Source organism: Panulirus ornatus, chromosome 31 (assembly GCF_036320965.1).
Source record: "Panulirus ornatus isolate Po-2019 chromosome 31, ASM3632096v1, whole genome shotgun sequence".
Lineage (NCBI taxonomy): Eukaryota > Metazoa > Arthropoda > Malacostraca > Decapoda > Palinuridae > Panulirus > Panulirus ornatus.
The window spans coordinates 12,206,181-12,227,553 of record NC_092254.1 but is presented as its reverse complement, the minus strand read 5'-3'; the positions used below and the strand labels follow the sequence as shown (position 1 = coordinate 12,227,553).

Below are 21,373 nucleotides of genomic sequence, written 5' to 3'. Positions count from 1 at the left end.
CCACAGCTTCCTATCACATCCAGGCCCCACAGACCTTCCCATGGTTTACCCAGATGTTTCATATGCCCTGGCTCAGTCCATTGACAGCATGTCGACCCCAGTATACATATCGTTCCAATTCACTCCATTCCTTGCACATCTCTCACCTTCCTGTATGTTCAGGTCCTGATCACTTAAAATCTTTTTCACTCTATCCTTCACCTCCACTTTGGTCCCCTGCTTCTCCTTATTCCCTCCACATCTGACACATATATCCTCTTTGTCAATCTTTCCTCATTCATTCACTCCATATGCCCAAACCATTTCAACACACCCTCTTCTGCTCTCTCAACCACACTCTTTTTATTTCCACACACCTCTCTTATCCTTTCATTACTTACTCGATCAAACCACCTCACACCAAATATTTCATTTCCAACACATCTACTCACCTCCGTATAATCCTATCCATACCCCATGCCTCACAACCATACAACATTGTTGGAAAGTTTTACTATTCCTTTAACTATACCCACATTTGCTCTTTGAGATAACGTCCTCTCCTTCCACACATTCTTCATCACTCCCAGAACCTTCATCCCACTTCCCCCACCCTGTGACTCGCTTCCACTTCCATGGTTCCATTCGCTGCTAAGTCCACTCCCAGATATCTAAAACACTTAACTTTCTCCAATTTTTCTCCATTCAAACTTACTTCCCAACTAACTTGTTCCTCAACCCTACTGAACCTATTAACCTTGCTCTTCTTCACATTTACTCTCAACTTTCTCCTTTCACACACTTTTCCAAACCTGGTCGCCAACTTCTGCAGTTTCTCACTCAAATCAGCCACCAGGCTCTCTCATCCCCAACTGACTGCATACTTGCTCCTCTCTCAAAAAACTCTTGCATTTACCTCCCTAACCACCCATCCATAAACAAATTAAACACCCATGGAGACATCACACAACCCTGCCACAGACCGACAAACAGAGAAACAAACTTGGTTATGAAGGCACTTCTCCATCAACCCTACAGAATATCTTCCAACTAGGAATTATAAGACAATTAAACCTAATGCCTAAATCAGATCCTAATTACTCTATCTGACAGTGAAACCAAATATCTGAAGCAGATTCTAATCAATAATATTTTTTTCATACATATTCACTATTTCCTTCATTAGCAAGGTAGCATCAAGAACAGAGGATTGAGTCTTAGAGGACAAAATCTTCACATGGCCCCCTTTTTGTTCCTTCTTTTGGAAAAGTAAAAATTGAAGAGGAGGATTTCCAGCCCCCCACTCCAAAAAACAAGATTAATCATGAAAATCTAATTTTTTTCAACAACAATAAAACCACCCTAAAGATAGCATACGTAAATCCTACCATGACCAGATGTCCTTGACTTACAGGATGAAATGATTTTCTGCAGCATCATCTTCTCATCAGTATCAGGGGCATGCAGCTTAACAATGTGTCTTGTTCTTAATTCATTACAAAAACAGGAAGACTTAGAATTCTGTCAAGAACAACATAAATTGTAACCAAAATCCTCTCTAGAACTGTAAAACAAAATTTGCTGTGCCTGAGGTGGCAAGAAATCTTAACCCTTAAACTGTGACATACATCATTTGTTAGTACATGTTCAGTTGTGACATTGAACATCTGCAACAAGATTTCCATGCCACTTTTAAATAGCCCCATGTGAAGCATTCATAAATGCACTGATAAACTTCATTACTTCACCATGACAAAAGAAAGGTTGATAAAGGAATTATTTTATTTAATCTTTCATATCTCTGCATGCATATCTTTAATTTACTAAGAATGTATGTTTTTAAACATTTTCTTCTATTTTATGTGCATACATTAGTAGCCAGGTTTTCCAGTAGCCATAGTTTAGGGGTTAATGAAAATATGAAATGGAGCCATTCTCACCATACATTCATGCAATATTACCACGCTTCTTCAGAGATGCCCCCATAGATGCATATGATACACCAACAGAGGATCAGCCAAACAAAACAGAAAATGGCATAGTTAACATAAGTACTTTAACACATTAAAGAAACAAAGCATTTTCACATCACAGAGGCTCTTCTTATTTGAGTCATACGATTAATATCAAAATACAAAACACCAGACAAAATGATACATTCTACCACTTCCCCAAAAAAACTGGAAAGACTGCAATTAAGAAGACATTTCATTTTCCAGGCTGCTAATTACATGTCTATTTTTCCCACATGTCTCACTCCATCTCCAACATCACTCATTCCCAATAATGCTCTGAATAAATCATTACCAGATAATGAGCATCATTATAAAGATTATCAAAATAGATATCTCCCAAAAATTCTTTATCCCTGCTAGAAATCTTCAAAGCGACACTGGTTAAAAACTAAAACATTTTCATACATAATATGGTATAACAATTTTATACTGGAAAGTTCCCATTAGCACTGTATATAATAATAAAATCTTATCGTCCAAATGCTCACAAAAGTTTAAAAGACTTAATATGTGAAATGTTCCAATCATATTTCTCAATGGCAAGAATACCGTATGTTTCAATACTTATGTGTACACTTACCAGTAATGGATGGCTTCACTACAAAACCTTACACAAATGTCATTATCAAAAAATATATTGTTACTACTTCAATTCAGAAGCAGCTATCTTTCCCAGTTTAATGTGGTTAATTTAATAAACTGGTCAAAATATTATGATACATTAACACATCTGGGGAGATTCACTTAAAAAAGTCTGCAACACAGATACAAACCAAGATCAATAATGATCAAGCTAACAACATGTAATCAGTCAAGCAAACTGGTTTCTTCATTCTGAGTACACCCATCTGTTAAATGACTTTTGAAAGAGGCTGTAATACATCCCACTCCTGGCACCAAGTCTTCCACCACAACATGTCTGTAGAGAATAAAGAAACTGTCATTGAACAAAACTCAGCTAAATTACCTCCTGCCTTAAAAAGGTGATATGTGCAAGTTTTCTCTACACAATGGAGACTTCAAGCAATTAATTATATTCACAACATTCTAACTTACAACATTTTCAATTTCCTTGGAAAATCCTCTCATTACCTACATTACCTTACTCCCCACACAATAAAGTCTCCATTCACTTTACCTACTTACTATGGATAAAACAAAATAATTGTAGGAAAAAATGTTCTTAGTATATCTGTTATTCTAATATCAAAACAATCACTATATATTTCCATGTTCAGCTCTATTTCCACAATTCTTAAATGAACTGTTGTGTACTGAAAATCCAATGATGTTCCTCACACTTGGAAAAATCCACATCATTCCTAATATGCTACTTAAAATCCACATGAAACGGAGAGGTTACTGGTTCTAAAGCTTAGAGGCCCTATGAAACATTACATATGAATTTCTTTGGGTGGATTTAAATTTAATCCACTTCAAATTTGCCACTTCCCATGTGTGCTACTTGAGCAATACATCCAGCCTGATCAGTCTGTGCACATGGCCAACAATCTCTCAGCCTCAAAAAATTAATGTTGTAACCTATATGCTTAGTATCATCATCACCATCACAAAAAATGCACCATCATCATCACCACTGACACAGACACATCATCTTCATTCATTAAAGAGTACAATAAAACAGATTATTCTTATCACTTCACTTCATGATATGATTACAGCATCAAACAGTATTTCAAATGAGACTTTACTTGTTTTATCATTCTTCAGTTCATATGTGTAAGAACAGGCATTCACATTAATCTTTATGAAAAAACATCAAAATATTCTTCAGTATGTTAAGTTCAGGGGCTACATTCCTGGATACCCATTTATCCCATTTGGTACCATGTTTGCAAAATGAAGTTTTGCCAACAAGTTGTTTTCTAGAAATAGTCAACCCTTGCATTGGCTGGCCACCCTACCCAGGGTTCAAATCTGACCGATGGTGTACATACATACACTTATATATACATACACGTCCACACACACAAATATACATACCTATACATCTCAACGTATACATATATATATACACACACAGACATATACATATATACACATGTACATAATTCATACTGTCTGCCTTTATTCATTCCCATCGCCACCACGCCAAACATGAAATAACACCCCCTCCCCCCTCATGTGTGCGAGGTAGTGCTAGGAAAAGACAACAAAGGCCCCATTCGTTCACACTCAGTCTCTAGCTGTCATATAATAATGCACCGAAAACACAGCTCCCTTTCCACATCCAGGTCCCACACAACTTCCATGGTTTACCCCAGATGCCTCACATGCCCTGGTTCAATCCATTGACAGCACGTCGACCCCGGTATACCACATTGTTCCAATTCACTCTATTCCTTGCACTCCTTTCACACTCCTGCATGTTCAGGCCCCGATCACTCAAAATCTTTTTTACTCCATCTTTCCACCTCCAATATGGTCTCCCACTTCTTCTCGTTCCCTCCACCTCTGACACATATATCCTCTTGGTCAATCTTTCCTCACTCATTCTCTCCATGTGACCAAACCATTTCAAAACACCCTCTTCTGCTCTCTCAACCACACTCTTTTTATTACCATACATCTCTCTTACCCTATTATTACTTACTCGATCAAACCACCTCACACCACCTATTGTCCTCAAACATCTCATTTCCAGCACATCCATCCTCCTGCGCACAACTCTATCCATAGCCCACGCCTCACAACCGTACAACATTGTTGGAACCACTATTCCTTCAAACATACCCATTTTTGCTTTCCGAGATAATGTTCTCAGCTTCCACACATTCTTCAAGGCTCCCAGAATTTTCGCCCCCTCCCCCACTCTATGATTCACTTCCGCTTTCATGGTTCCATCCGCTGCCAAATCCACTCCCACATATCTAAAACACTTCACTTCCTCCAGTTTTTCTCCATTCAAACTTACCTCCCAACTGACTTGACCCTCAATCCTACTGTACCTAATATCCTTGCTCCTATTCACATTTACTCTCAACTTTCTTCTTTCACACACTTTACCAAACTCAGTCACCAGCTTCTGCAGTTTCTCACATGAATCAGCCACCAGCGCTGTATCGTATATATCTATTTTTATTTATTTTACTTTGTCGCTGTCTCCCGCTCCTGCGAGGTAGCGCAAGGAAACAGACGAAAGTAATAGCCCAACCCACCCCCACATACATGCACACACGCACAAATACACACCCGCACATCCCAACGTACACACATATATACACACACAGACACACACATATACACACATGCACACAATTCACACTGTCTGCCCCTACTCGCCCCCATCGCCACCCCGCCACACACGGAATAAGACCCCCCCTCCCCTTCATGTGCGCGAGGACAGCGCCAGGAAAAGACAACAAAGGCCCCATTCGTTCACACTCAGTCTCCAGCTGTCATGCAATAATGCCTGAAACCACAGCTCCCTTTCCACATCCAGGCCCCACAGAACTTTCCATGGTTTACCCCAGCCTGCTTCACATGCCCTGATTCCATCACTGACAGCACGTCGACCCTGGTATACCACATCGATCCAATTCACTCTATTCCTTGCTTGCCTTTCACCCTCCTGCATGTTCAGGCCCCGATCACTCAAAATCTTTTTCACTCCATCTTTCCACCTCCAATTTGGTCTCCCACTTCTCCTCGTTCCCTCCACCTCCAACACATATATCCTCTTGGTCAATCTTTCCACACTCATTCTCTCCATGTGCCCAAACCATTTCAAAACACCCTCTTCTGCTCTCTCAACCACACTCTTTTTATTTCCACACATCTCTCTTACCCTTACATTACTTACTCGATCAAACCACCTCACACCACATATTGTCCTCAAACATCTCATTTCCAGCACATCCATCCTCCTGCGCACAACTCTATCCACAGCCCATGCCTCGCAACCATACAACATTGTTGGAACCACTATTCCTTCAAACATACCCATTTTTGCTTTCCGATATAATGTTCTCGACTTCCACACATTCATCAAGGCTCCCAGGATTTTCACCCCCTCCCCCACCCTATGATTTACTTCCACTTCCATGGTTCCATCCGCTGCCAGATCCACTCCCAGATATCTAAAACACTTTACTTCCTGCAGTTTTTCTCCATTCAAACTTACCTCCCAATTGACTTGACCCTCAACCCTACTGTACCTAATAACCTTGCTCTTATTCACATTTACTCTTAACTTTCTTCTTTCACACACTTTACCAAACTCAGTCACCAGCTTCTGCAGTTTCTCACATGAATCAGCCACCAGCGCTGTATCGTCAGCGAACAACAACTGACTCACTTCCCAAACTCTCATCCACAACAGACTGCATACTTGCCCCTCTTTCCAAAACTCTTGCATTCACCTCCTTGACAACCCCCATCCATAAACAAATTAAACAACCATGGAGAGATCACACACCCCTGCCGCAAACCTACATTCACTGAGAACCAGTGTGTGTGTGTGTGTGTACGAGTGGTTGGGTCATTCTTCGTCTGTTTCCTTGTGCTACCTCACTGACATGAGAAACAGCGGTTAAGTATGATAAATAAATAAATTACATATATAAATAAATGAATAAATAAATAAATAAATTTGTATATGAGTGGATGGGCCATTCTTCATCTGTTTCCTGGCACTACCTCGCAGACATGGGAAGCGGCAATGAAGTATAATAAATAATTATAAATAAATATATAAATGTAAACACATTTTGTTTTATACATATTTGACATTTCTTGTGTTAGCATGGTTGTGCTAAGTACAGGTAAAGAAATGGCCTCATTTGCTCATATCCACTCTCTAGCTTTGCACATATATCTTAAAACAAAATCTGGATCCCTAGTGAATAACCTCATTCATACATCCAAGTAAAGAGAGTGTACGCAAACCAGAATATCACACACACCCACTCAATTATGAAAGATAATTTAAGTATTATAGGACATAAAAACTAAATAGAAGAGTACACTTACCCATTCCCTGAACTTTGTTTCTTTCCTCTTCTTGGTGGAGGAACAGGAGCACTACGTGTTGGCTGTCTTAAGGATGGACTCTTTGGAATTCTAACTCTTAAATTAGGACTTTTTGATGGCAGACTTAATCCAGAGGGACTACCAGGAGTTTTTAATGAAGTATGGCTGGTACTGGGACTAGATGGCACAGATGAAGAGTATGTAAATGATGGACGGGACACGCAAAGTCCCTCAAGAGCCATGTGACACTGAGTTTCTTGGGATATCATGGACCAAGAGGCACGCTGAGGTAGTGGGGTACCAAAATGCTCGAGGGGATCCTGAAGTACAAAGAATAAAAAAAATAAAAAAAAATTACAAGATTATAGCAGTTCACAAAACCTCTCTGATGTAAGTAATACAGCACAAACACATTACTGCACCTTCCTCTGACTCCAGAAAATTATGTAATATACACAAACAAGCTGGACTGGCAAAATCTGCAAAATAACCACCACAAAAATTCCATGAAAAAATGCTCACAAATATACAAATCCAAACCAAAGCACAACCAGCATCCACAGTTATTTCCTTGGATACCCCTCCCTGCATTATAGGCCCTGATTCAGTCCAATGATGGCACATTGCTCCTGATATACCACATCGCTCCAATTCCCTCTATCCAAAGCATGCCTCACATCCTTTTGCATGTTCAGGCCCAAAACACTAAAAGCATTTGTCACTCCTCACTTTCCCTCTTTTTCCTTGTTCACTCCACTTCCAACAAGTATACCCTCTTAGTCATTCTCTCCTTACTCATCCCATCCACATGTCCAAGTCATTTCAGCGCACCTCTTCAGTTCTCCTACACATTCCTCTTATATCGATACCTCTCTCTCTTACCCCTTCACTTCTTACTGAGAAATCCTGTTTCATTCTCAATTTATAAAGGGCAGTTGTGTTTACAAAAGGTGATATCTGAATGAAAGAAGATGGAGAAGATTTGAAAGAAGAGGAATGTTGTGTTGAGTTAAACACTTCCCTTGACTTGCAAGTTTTTTCATCTTTTTTACTTTCACTTCCCTCTCTATATAATTGCAAAGATCACTCATTCTTTTCAAATATCTTTACAAGTCAGTTCACACAAAAATTTTGCAACATCTGTGTAGTGAAATGACAGAGCTTTTACCATTAAAGTTAAATATCAAATTGTAACTAAAATGTTTGGGGTAATTTTACATGCAACATCATACCAAGTGTGATACACATCATGCATAACATTAAAATAGCACACTGAGTCACTGATACTTTAGTTCTCCAGGTATCTACATTTCTTCAAGAGTTATACACATGAATATGAAATAAAATACTTTAAGACATAGTCATACTAACTAAGTAATCAGTGACTGATTCTTGAGGTTAGATCTTTTCAGCAAACCTAAATATTTCTACTAAATATTTGCAAAATAGATTTGCTGCAAAGATTTTTTCAGATCATACTTACTTTGCCGGTCTTTCTTCTAATCTGAACTCTTAACATAATCAGCTGAGCTCTCTTATGCTCGTAACTGAAATATGAAACAGACTTAAAACGGAATACTATATGGCATTTACAAAACAGCAGCAAACAGATGAACAGAGCATATCTAGGAGAAATTTTGAAAGGCTTACTATAACAAAATGTTGATTTTAAAGACATATAAAACTTGTCATTACAAAACAGAGCCCAGTGAATGATGAAAGACTGTGTGGATCACAAGATGTTCAGGTCCCTCTAACCCCCTATAATATTGTTGGCTATCTGCAGGTATTCTCCATTCTCTGAAAATCATTCACCTTTAGTGTCATTCATGTCCCTTTAGCCAATCAGAAGCCACAAAGAACATGATGTCGTCAACTAGCTTGAGTTGGAGGCACAAGCTTTTTGTGCACCTAATAATTTGCATATCAAGAGCATTAGCCATCAACAGTTACAGCCAGCAATGACCAAAGGCTTATAAAAGAGGAACGTGGGGCTGTAAATGCAGGAAAGAAACAAAAAACAATAATCATGGTTCTATGCCTCAGAAAGGAAAGGCTTTTCATTTTGCAAAACCTTCATTTTTCGCCTCAGTAAGTAAGCCCCACAAGTAACAAAAGCATACCCAACTGAAAAAGGAAAGCTTAGAGTAAAAAAAAAAGGTTGTAAGCAATAAAAGAAGTAATAAAGTCAAGAGATAAATATCTTCTAATGATGATCTGGAGCCTGACTAGGATCACACCCTCCTGTGGAGGGAAACCCAGAGCCACAAGAGACAGGTCCACTAAATCCAGGCTAAGATACTGTCCAACAAAGGAGTTAGATGAGTATCAGTAACCTCTCATACTGAATTCCTCCACGAAAAGAATCCAGAGCGGAAGTCAGCTTTCTGACTTACTGTCAGCATACTGACGGCAATAGTTTAGAGTAGTCAACTTCACGTGAGAAATGATCCTTGAATCTGTCACTCTGCCTCAAGGCAAAATATATGGCCAGGTTTACTTAAGCAGCATTCAAAGCATTGTTCCAAACACTACAGTCTAAACTTTTACCATATAAAGTCAATCTAAGTGAAGATGTCAAGGAAACTGTATCACTCTTACAAGGTAATAGACATCAGGAATCAAAAACATCCAAAAAATACCATACATCTCACTTGGTAAGTCTGGAAAGACCAGGTTGATAGCATTCAATTTAGAAAATAACATTCCAGTTTATCATTAAAACAAACTAAGTAAGATATTTTTTAGAATATCTTAGAATACAATAACATGCTTATATAGTGTTCCTGCACAGTAGAACTACCACAGTGAAAGGATTCAAAAAGGCATTACTGTTACTAGACTTATTTCTATCATGAAAAAGACTAAGGAATTCCAAGCATAAAGCCTCTACCACATCTGGAAGGTCAGAATCTTGCAGGAAGGACTTCCAAATCGATGAGCACTGTCTCTGAATGGAAGGAAGAGTAGTATTTAAGAAGTCTTTTGTTAGGCACCCTTAGACCTCTGTCTGTACATAAGTTTTGATCAAAACCACATGTGAAGATGTCAGGACCAGAACTCTGAGACTGGGTTTCTGTTGCAACAGTTGAATCATTCAGTCATAAAAACTAAATTACAATAAACTGACACAGTAGTATGTGAAACTGATAAATGAGAATGTGTATAAAACATTATGTTCATTAAAAATGTACGACCAAAATCTACTTCACACGATAGAATTGTCTGTAAACATTCGTGGCCCAGTTAACACTAGCTGCTGCATGTCAGGTTCAATGTGTGGATGATAGCAAGAACCCATCAGGGCCCTGAGTGTTAAGAACAAGGATACGCTTTTTCAAAATGGTACAATTTTGCAGACTCTTCTGAATGGGAGGGAAATCTCTCACATAAACTGGCATACTCTGATGGAATCTTGAACAGGCATTATAAAATGACATTCAAGAAAGAGGAGGGCTCAACCAACAATTGGTTCAACTCCTAAACTGCAGGCATGGTCTGGAAACCCCAACATAAAAAGAAAATCCCCGTTACAAAGAGGTGAGTAAACAAATTCAAAAAGTTAATTCTAAACTGAAGAGAAAAAAAAATATAAAAGCGTTCAAGGCACACTAACAATTCAAGAATGCCAACTGATGTGAAGGGTAAATAAGGTACAGGTAGAACTATACTGGGTGAATGTATTGCTATGATGAGAGATTAGCAAATTCTGAGGACTGCTGGAAGCTTGTACCTCATACATGGGCAAGCCATTAGTCACGACCAATGGAGATGTTAACTAGCTGAGACAACAACGTGAGTAAGTGTTTGGCCAACACCATGGGTGAAAAGTTGTCAAATGGCAGAGGATACCAAAAAAATAGGGAATTAGAAGAGGTCTACCCCCCTGCAATCCACTGATCTGTCACTACTCATGGGGCTCATCAAACAAGGAGAGAAAGTAATAACATTTAAAAACTATTGCAAAAGCGGTTACATCTATAAAGTTACAATACAAAGAGCAAATTTAAAATTTCCTATCATCATGTAACTGCAAAAGTCTAAAAATCCTCAAATAACATATACTGAATATTTTTCATACTATTCGCCATTTCCCACATCAGCGAGGTAGCGTTAAGAATAGAGGACTGAGCCTTTGAGGGAAATCCTCACTTGGCCCCCTTCTCTGTTCCCTCTTTTGGAAAATTAAAGATGAGAGGGGAGGATTTCCAGCCCCCCGCTCCCTCCCCTTTTAGTCACCTTCTATGACACGCAGGGAATTTCCAAGTTTGTTGGTAAGAATGTTTTCATAACTCTAACAAACTTACCTTGCATTTATTATTTTGTTGATCCAGACATGAACACTTGGCTCACTCTGAGCAAAGAATAGATGTTTTCTATAAGGGTCATCCTGTAAACATGAAAAAAAAATCAACTCATGAAAAGGGGTTCATCCCATGTATTCCATGTAATTTCTCAAAACACACAAAAAAATCTATGATATGGACTACTTAACTCAGGGCACAGTTATTTCTCTTATCATGGCAAAAGTCTGAATTAGATTATAAAGTACAGGTACACCACCAATTTTCTGGCACTCTTGTTTCTAAAGCCTAGCCAGATTAACCATTTTGCCGGACCAACCATGGTCATGAAATAATAATTCGTCAACATACCTCTAACCCACTAATAATACATTTCCCATATGTCTAAAGTATACCATGGACTGCTAGAAATTTAAATCAAACAAATATTAGATGTAAATTAAATAAGTAAATGAAATACAGGTACTTGTACATTAGTACATTGGTGAAACAAGATTACAGGTATTAATTAAATAAGATTAACAAAAAATTAAATGCAAATTTATTAATTTCTTTACTTACAAAGAATGCTGCAGCACTGCTGCTCCCAAACTAGCACATTTACTGGAACTGTAAAGCTAATCACAAAGGTCTATTAGTTGAGGGCAGTCAGAAGTACTGTCTGTTTTGTAGCTGATCATTTCATCTTGGATTTCTGATGCTGCAGGTGAGACATCCAGGGTACTTGAAAGTTGAAGCTACAGTATTTACAGATGTACTGGTAGGCTTACTGCTGTGAGACACATTTTTCTTTGCTATCTTCTTAAACATTTCATCCAAGCAAAGTTGCTTCATGTGTCTAAATTTTTCCCTGTGCAATTTTTCACACATCAAATGAAAATTCATTTATTATTATCTTATGCATGGTAAAAAGTTTGTTTTTTAAATCTACTTCTGTAAGTTGGTCAAATGCCTGTATCATTTTGACATCTGCAGGGGTTTTGTAATCATAATGATTAAATATTTCACTGTATAAATGTTCTTACGGCTCACATGTTAAACAATGGCTTTTAATGGTCACTCAACATTTGGCATGTTTTATTTGGGTCATTTTCATATACTTCCCCTGCTTTAAAAGGTTCAGCCTCCAATTTCTGGTTTCTGCTTTACTCATATATGCAAAGAGAACTTTTCAATTCTGTTTCATGATTTGAATGACTTTCTCCTCTTATACTTTCTTTTCTCTTCTCAGTGACTCCATAATTTTCCTGTGTGCATTTCTTAACTTTTCATCTATCTCTTCTATCTTACTTCTACAGAATGTATACCTTTTCTTCTTTCATTCTATTCTATTCATTCACTGTTTTCTCTCACCAAAGTCTTTGCTCTGTACTGTTTTTCTCCATTCTGCAGGGTCCTATATTCTCCTACAACAGTGATGAGCTAATTTTGCAGTAATGCTACTGAAAACTCATTCCATTTTGTGGATGTAATCTTTCTATTAACCCCATTCCCTTCTTTTCTGTGAGAGCAAAAATCTAGGTCGCACAATTTGCTTGTAACCTATAATGCAAAATTTTTTTTGCCTCTCTTAGTTTTTAATCTGTGATTTGTGCTTACTTCTACAGTATTAAGATCAAACATACCAATTTAGCTAATATCAGTGTCTGTAATGAATGTGATATCACTTGTAAAACTGGTTTAAATGTTTTGCTGTTACTTGTTGGATTGTATATGACCTGAATTAGACTGATGTTTCACAATTTCATTTTAACTATCTTAGCTGTTCCCTATCATCTACTGATGCATTTCAATGTTCACTCTCACTTTGGATTTAAACATACATCTCTATTTTTGTTTTCTTTTTTCCCATTCAATCAGACTAAAGCCGAAGTCATCTAACTCCATCACTGTTGATTTGGGTTTGTTTACACTCATCAGTGATTCTTTCATTGAGGTCTCATTTACTTCTTCCATCCTAGTCTTTAGAAGTCTTTACATCATTACAGTATACTGAATGTATATATAGAATGTAAATTTGTCGCATATATTTCACATTTTCAAAGGCTTAACTTCATTAACTGATTAGTTTCTAGTTTGCAGTTTACATTTATGCCTTGATTAATCTTATATGGCTGTTCTGAAGGTCTCATATAATCTCAGACGTGCTTCATTCTTAATTCTTGCATTCAACCAAGCTTTTCTCAGACTGATATGCATTATACTATTTGCATTTGTATCCTTACTGTGATTTCTGGTTTCTATTCTGGAGCCCACAATCATTAAACTTTGAACATTCATACAAGCTATTTTCTATAGTTTGTTTATTATGTTTTCTGTTTCATATCTGTGTCTATTTGTCCTTCACACAATCTATTTTCTTGTCTTTTTCTTTCATACATTTAATTCTGCCTGGTTCCTTGCCATTACACATCTAAAAACTGGGTTTGTTTCATGTTTTCACTGTTGCTCCCATGTGGATTTTGGTCTATTCTTCCTGATGGTAAATTTTCTGTACTTCCTAGCATTCTGCTTCTACCATTCCTACATTCCCTCTAATGTCAATTATGTCTATTCATGTTTTCTTCTGCCTTTCATGTTTTGCTGACACACATTCTATATTCCCTATGTCCTCTTCTCTGAGCACACTCGCTCATTGTGCCTTCTATGCCTCATCAAGTTTATACTTTTCCATTCAATCATTTGCAATGCTTCTTTCACTGCGGACTCTCTCAAATAGCAATACCTTCTGTCCTAATGTTCTTAAAAGGGTGTACAAATGCATTAGTCTCCCCATTTACATTCACGGGAGACCAAAAAGGAGATGGAAGGATCAAGTGACAGAGGCTTAAGAGTTATCAGGGCCTGAACATACAGGAAGATGAATTGCATGCATGGGATACAAGAACTTGAGTGATGTAGTATATAGAGAGTGAAATGCTACTGTCAGTGGGAGGAACCAAGGCATACAAAATGGTCAGGCAAATCCATGGCATGATCTGTGGGGTCTGGCTGTTGATAGTAAGCTCTGATTTTTGTGCATTATACATGACAGCTGGAGAGTGGATATAAATAACAAAGGCCATTCTTCATCTATTCCTAGCACTACTCAATGATGAAGAAAATGGGTAGCAAGTAAGAAAAAAATATAAAAAGTCTGAGGCTTTTCATTTGTGTTACTGCACTGATGAACAAGACTATTCTAACTCCTGTTGGATGAAATGAAATAAAGTGCAGTACCATCTTCTCAGCTTAGCAAATAAGGCAAGTATTTCTCTGTACTGCACAGCTCTGTAGTCATCATACCCCTGCAGTTGGGCTTACCCTGTGATCTGAGAAAGTAAAATTTGCAAAGGCTCAGAAACAATATCTTCTCCCTTTTTATAATAGCAAATACAGACATTCTAATGACCTACCTCTAGTTAATTCATACTGCACCATAACTTACCACCCTTGATGTGCTGTGCACCTGAGCATAACACTGCACCATCTCCAGATATCGCATACAGAACACATTTCTTTGATCAATATAATTCACTGATCAGACAATCAGATATGAAGACCCACATTAAGTTATCTGACATTAAACTACAAGAGAATTAGATCTTAAAATGTTTTAGCTTAATGTATATGATATCCCTGCATATCTTAGGGATATCAAATCTTACAACAACAAAGACATAAGAAAGGACTTAGCATGACATAAGAAAGCAGTGGCTTCCCTTACCTTCCACTTAATAGCAAATGCAAATGGTGCATCAGCAGCTTCCTCCTTAAGGACCTCAATATTTTCTAAAACAAATACGCCATTCGGCTGAAAATGAAAACCTATATTTCACTGGTGTATTCATCATACATATATACAAATAAAACAAACCCTCCCAATACAATACCACCTCAATGTCTTCTGCACTCAATCCTTTACAATAGCACTAGACCCCATCCATTCCAACTACTCAGTAACTAACCACCAACCCTAAATATATATGAAAAGTTATCCCTGCCTCACATCTCAGCAACCCTGACTCACAGATCCCCCCCCCCCCCACCCTAACAAACAAAATCAGATAAACCATATATGCACTGATATAAGTTGCCAAGCACTAAAAACAGTCTCCCAACTCAGTTTTAGACAATATCCCACCACACATACGTTTATCTGAAACCACACTTCCCACACATAGAAAAGTCATACTCTCTTGTCTATGCTTGAGACTTCATCCATTTACCATATCCCAAGACACTTCATACCCACGATTCACCTCGCAAAATGAAGACACTGAACACTTACATCTCAAATGCCTTGTGTTTTTCTACACTGAAGATCAAACAAGATCACTGTACTTTATGACTTAAGATCTTGCCTGATGGATGTTGCTAACTTTCTGAGCACTGAAGGAAGACATCAAGCACTTACTAATCAACTGCCCTGCACCTGCTGCACATAGTTAAGTAGACACCACAACACTTTGTGGCTTATGGTCCTGACAGGTGGACATGACCAGACCTTCAAAAATGTCTATTCTTCTTCTAATTTCCTCTTCAGTATACAGAGGAGACAGATTCTGTATGCCCTTAAGAGCACTGAGGACATAACTGATTTTTTCACCCAAGCATCAGGAAATGGTCATAACAGAAAATGTGTCTTGCTGATGTCTACCACCACTAATTCTGCACAGAAGGGGGGCTGTTGTTCATTGAAGCCATCTAGAATATGTTGTGTGAGGTCAGTGTGAGGAATTATGTGAACACCAACACAACTAAATGATTAAGAATCAAAAACAGAAACTGACCTATAACGGCTGGTTGACTGCAGCAACAGATGCTATATGTGTGTGTGTGTGTGTGTGTGTGTGTGTGTGTGTTGCAATCCCAGGATCTGTGAGCTCTGAACAACTGGAGGCAGGTAGGATGGTGCATTCAACCTGGTGGCAGTCAATTTTTGAGAAGGAACTCCATTAAATTGAGCAGAGACTTAGTTGGTCCAAGGACAGAATGCAAAAGGTAAGCAAAAGAGAGCTTCCTCACCAACTTCATGAGAGTGGGAATGATCCTGACCCAATATTCCCTAAAGGAATGCCAATGAAACAGACCAAAGAGAAAAGAAATTAAGGCTGAGGATGGTGAAAGCGATTATCATTACAGTATAAGTTAGTATAACAAATAAAAGGCTTCCTAATGATGTATGCTCTGTAAAGGAAAAATGCAAGAGAATACATACTTATCCTTACCTCATTCTTATCAACTCCCCCAAATTCATTCAAGCGGTAGTAGAATAAGAAATTGGATTTGAGCTTGAACCATCGCTCTTTACATGCTGAAAAATAAGAAAAAAATAAAAAGAATAGAATAAAACTAACGTGACATTATCAACAAAAAATACAAATAAATACAATTATCAAGTATAAATAAATCAAGTACATAAATATATCATACAAAAGAGAAGAGGTTGGTTTTAGCACATGCATATCTCTCTCTGCCTTGCACAAGATGAAGTACGGTAAAGTTACAAGAGTATATGGGACTTCAGGTGAGTTTCTCAGGAAAGAGGGTGTAACAATGTTGAAGAGTAGCTTAGGCTGTACAATATCTACATCACTTAAGACGTGATGCCTGAGGACAGACAAAATACATGTATAATTTGTTGTATAAAGGCACAGGGACAAAAAAAATCAATGTCTAAATTACAGAGGTATAAGTCCCGTGAGTAGATCTTGTGCATGGGAGAGTGGTAAATGAAAATGTGGAGATATTCATATAGTAACATTTGTGGGAGGAACAGTGTGGCTTCAGGAAAGGTAGAGATCATGTAGACCAGCTATTTGCTACATAGAAGTCTGTGACATTTACAGTTCCAATGTAAGACCATGATGGGAATGACAAAAATTCCTTGTGGAATATGTTGTACATATATGGGTTAAATGGAGGGTTACAACATGAAATGACAAGTTTTTACACAGAAAGTACTTCAAACTTGTTGGTGTGGAAGGACAAAGGTGAGTAGTTCATAGAGTGATGTCAATGTGGCAGTTTAATGAGTCAAGAGATGGGATGGTAAAGGAATCAAATATGAGCATCTTGAAGTGAAGTGGCATGGGAGGTGAATAAGCTGCCAGGTGCTATATGCTGATTACATAACTCTAGCAGCAGACTCCAATGAAAAACTTCACAAGTTGCTGTTAGAGACTAGCAGGGAGTGCAAAAGTAAAAGTCATGAGTAAATGTTAACAAAAGTAGGGTAATAAGTTGCTGACAAAGGATAAGACATGATATTTGGAGTGTGAGCAGGGGAGTAACACATGATGTTTGGAGTGCATGTTTAAATGGAGAGAACTTATAGGAAGAGGAATTCTTTTAAGTACCAGAAAGTGGATGTAGTTATGCAGATACAAAGGCCACACAGACCCAAGATCCAAGTGAAGTGGTCTGGCCTTATGTATTTCCCTTAGCAGTGGTAGAAAATGACAGCAAAGAAGGGCCCACATCTTGGTAAAATTAAGGAGCAAGGAGCAAGTGGAAAGAAACGTCATATTTAGAAGGGGTACGATGGGTATGAATGAAAATGCATAAATCCCAACAGTGTATAAGGAAGTGGATGCAGAAATTTCAAGATATTGGAAAAAAGTTCTAAATAAGTCATAGATGGCATCTCAGTGACTACTGTAGCAGATTTTATATAACACTTTCTGGCATTCAAGGGTCTAGGAACAACAAAGGGTGTAGGACTGTATGCTAAACTACCAAGCAAGCTACAGTGTACATGAGACCAAGGATGTGAACCAACAACATGAGGAAGTCTTTTCTACACAGCCCTGCGATGGGCTACTTTCCCTTGTTATAATTCTTAACATTACTCCTAATAACTTAGTTTGGGTTTTACATGCACTACCTTTTGTTCTTACACATTCAATTTCAAATTTCAATTTCTTGTTACTAACAAGATATATGTCAAGGCACAACAGAAATGCATACACTAGGAAAAACCATACCTGTATCATACAGGGTCCTTGGTGGAGGTTTATGAGTGAGCCGCCCTTCATGATCACCGGCTTGGACAGCATATTCTGCTAAATCATCAGTGTTGAACCGCATATTCTTGTAGTTTTCTATCTGAATTACTCCTATCTACAGTATTGTCCTGCAAAAAATTAGACAATTGCCTGCAGTCAACTGTTTATCGAAATCACTGCTAATCAAGCACTGCAAAAATATTTCTTAAGTTAAAGAATCTTTTCATATCTTCCTTGATCAATGATCTTCAGGTATGAATGCTGGCAGTTAGAATATATTCCTTATAGAGTTCATCAACTCTGATTACCACACCCAGCTCCTGTGAATGATATTCAATTTGCAACATCAAGCAGAAAGAGGTCTCCAAAAAATGGAGCAAAAACTTTTTTTTTTAGAAATGTTCAATCATCTTTATCACTATTACTCTTTGAAGGATAACTGGAGCTACCTTGTTATATGAAGCCTCTGATACAATAAATTGGAGGGGAGCACAAGAAGGGGTTGGATATGGTTCCCCTATTCACAATCAACTGTTGTCAAAGTACCTTTTCCTTATTAAAAAACATGGATATTTCCTCATACAGATGGACTTGTAATTGAAGTATAAAATTACTTTTCTGCCTAGACATCTACAGAAGCACCCACAGGAAGAGGATGATACTCATGAAAGGTGGTTAGGGTCAGCCCCTACCAAGTCAGATACAGGGAAATGAGACCAAAAATTTAATTCAAAATTCCTGCATCCTTTGATTAGTCAGTCCAAGAAAAGGGACCTTTGCCTTCTTGCTTGTGCCATAAGATGGGCTCTCAAGATCTGTCCTCTCCTATCACAGTAATCTGCAGAAGAAGCCATTTCTAAAAAGGCATGCCATCAGAAGTGAGTGCTGCAAGTCACCTTTGACACAAGTATCACTTAGGATACGAAGCATTTGAAGAAGTGTTGCAGCAACAGTAAACATTTCACAAGGGTCATCAGCTTCAATGCTACTCTCGCAGAGCCAATTCTACACAGTTTAGTCTGTTATCAGAGGGGGATGCTAAGATCCTCCATGCAGGGAAATGATGATCTGAAGGTTTTAAGAAAGGAAAACAAAAGATCAACCAATAAAGACAAAAATAGTTAGGGAAATGATGATCTGAAAGCAAGAAGAGAAACACTAGATCAACCAATAAAGAGGAAAACTGGTCAGGGAAATGAAGATCTGAAAGCAAGACGGGGAAATAACAGATCAACCAATAAAGAGGGAAAACATATCAGGGAAATGATGATCTAAATGCAAGAAAGGGATAACAACAGATCAACCAATAAACATGAAAACTATTCAGGGTAACAATGATCTGAAGGCAAGAACGGCAAACAGATCAACCAATAAAGAGGAAGTAGTCGAGGAAACGATGATCTGAAAGCAAGAAAGGGAAATAATAGGTCAACCAGAAAAAATGCAAGCTATTCAGGTTTACTCCTAGACTGAGGTATCAGAGCACTTTTTTTTATTAAACAGACAAAAACACAACCAAAAAATAGTACAGTAAAATATAAGACTTTTTGGATATGAGTAGGCTAGAATAAGGTATAGACCCAATAACACCATTAACTAAGGCTCCTCAATTCCTTGGGCGGAGCTCCTCCCCATGTATTCAAAAGACATAACTGATACAGGACCCTAGCATATCTTTACCATCATTTTGGTCTCAAAATTAGCTTAAGCGAGGTTTTCATAGGTTCTAGTAATTCTTCTATAAAAGTCTTACCTACTTTTACATTAATCAACTTATATTTTCTGATATCCATAACCCTCCTAACATCTTTTAAAATAATGTTCAGTGTAATACAATGCTTAATTTTATTCTACGTTTCTCAAATACCGTACATCAGCAAAATCTGACAACATCCACAGGTAATAGGAACGTGGAGCCAACCTAGACTTTCATTTGGATCTATTGTAAAGAGTGACATAAAAATAGTAAATAACAGTGGTATATGGTCTAGTGCCGTCAAAGTATTAACACTTTCCTGTTCACATTCATTAATAATCACGAATATATTCAACGCTTTAACAGCTAATCAGAATGTGATAAGGGACACATGATTCACCTTCCTTGAAAAAAAAAATAATATCACAATCTTGGAATTACGAATTCAGTAAAACTGCAACAACCTGAAACGACTCTTTAACTACAGTTCTTCAGGTCAACACACACACAAAAAAAGAAAACGCTACAAATGAATTACAACCTTAGAGAATGAATCCTAGAAATGAACTTACATCTAGCCTATATAGCTTTAAAAAAAAAAGAGAGATAATAGTTTAACTTTTAAGCTCACATAACGTTGGCAGCCTCTCAGGCGACCAACCTTGTTGTGTTTACAACAGGTGCTCGGGCTAATTTCACCGCTGAAAAATATTTTCATTTTAATCCCATATAGTATCATCTTGATATGTTTAGTATGATATAAATAATCTCAAACATAGAAGACCTAATTTTATCCTTATAAAAGCTAAATAAACATTTATTATTTTTTTTTTGTGTCTGGGTGAAACTATTCGCCCAACAACAACAACCTTTACATTACAAAGGTGAGGACTTTCTTTACCCTCTCGTATTTTATTAATTTATCCGTGGCAGTTGTATGCTGTGTTTAGAATGGAAAGACCGTTGGTGATTCTTAATGATGTGATGTTCAATGAGTAACAGCTATTCATCGCTTTTAAACTATGCCTCGTATTACTCAGGAGTGGCCTAAAGGCTGACGACTTGTCTGGGACAGGCCAATAATCAGGACCTGCCTGGCATAGGCTAGTAATCAGGACCTGCCTGGCATAGGCCAGTAATCAGGACCTGCCTGATACAGGCTAGTAATTAGGACCTGCCTGTTACAGGCCAGTTATCAGTGTCTGTCTGGTACAGGCAAGTAACCAGGACCTGACTGGTGCAGGCCAGTAACCAGGACCTGCCTTGTACAGGCCAGTAATCAAGACCTGCCTTGTACAGGCCAGTAATCAGGACCTGCCTTGTACAGGCCAGTAATCAGGACCTGCCTTGTATAGGCCAGTAATCAGGACCTGCCTTGTACAGGCCAGTAACTAGGAC

General features: G+C 38.0%; 1 protein-coding gene across 3 annotated transcripts; it reads right to left on the bottom strand.

The window, feature by feature from the left end:
- Positions 1-1,747: 1,747 nt before the first annotated feature.
- LOC139758819 (pleckstrin homology domain-containing family J member 1-like) lies at positions 1,748-20,661 on the bottom strand. 3 transcript variants are annotated; one of them, XM_071680646.1, is made up of 8 exons: positions 20,607-20,661; positions 18,259-18,407; positions 16,501-16,586; positions 14,997-15,083; positions 11,294-11,376; positions 8,470-8,533; positions 6,987-7,306; positions 1,748-2,913 (listed from the first exon to the last, which is right to left on the bottom strand). In XM_071680646.1, the coding sequence occupies exons 2-8, from the start codon at positions 18,359-18,361 to the stop codon at positions 2,802-2,804; spliced, it is 855 nt and encodes a 284-aa protein (XP_071536747.1). In that variant the 5' UTR covers positions 18,362-18,407; positions 20,607-20,661; the 3' UTR covers positions 1,748-2,801. The 3 variants fall into 3 exon arrangements, with proteins under 3 accessions (XP_071536747.1, XP_071536746.1, XP_071536748.1); XM_071680645.1 differs by having other exon boundaries at positions 20,548-20,650; XM_071680647.1 differs by lacking the exon at positions 14,997-15,083 and having other exon boundaries at positions 20,548-20,653.
- Positions 20,662-21,373: the final 712 nt, after the last annotated feature.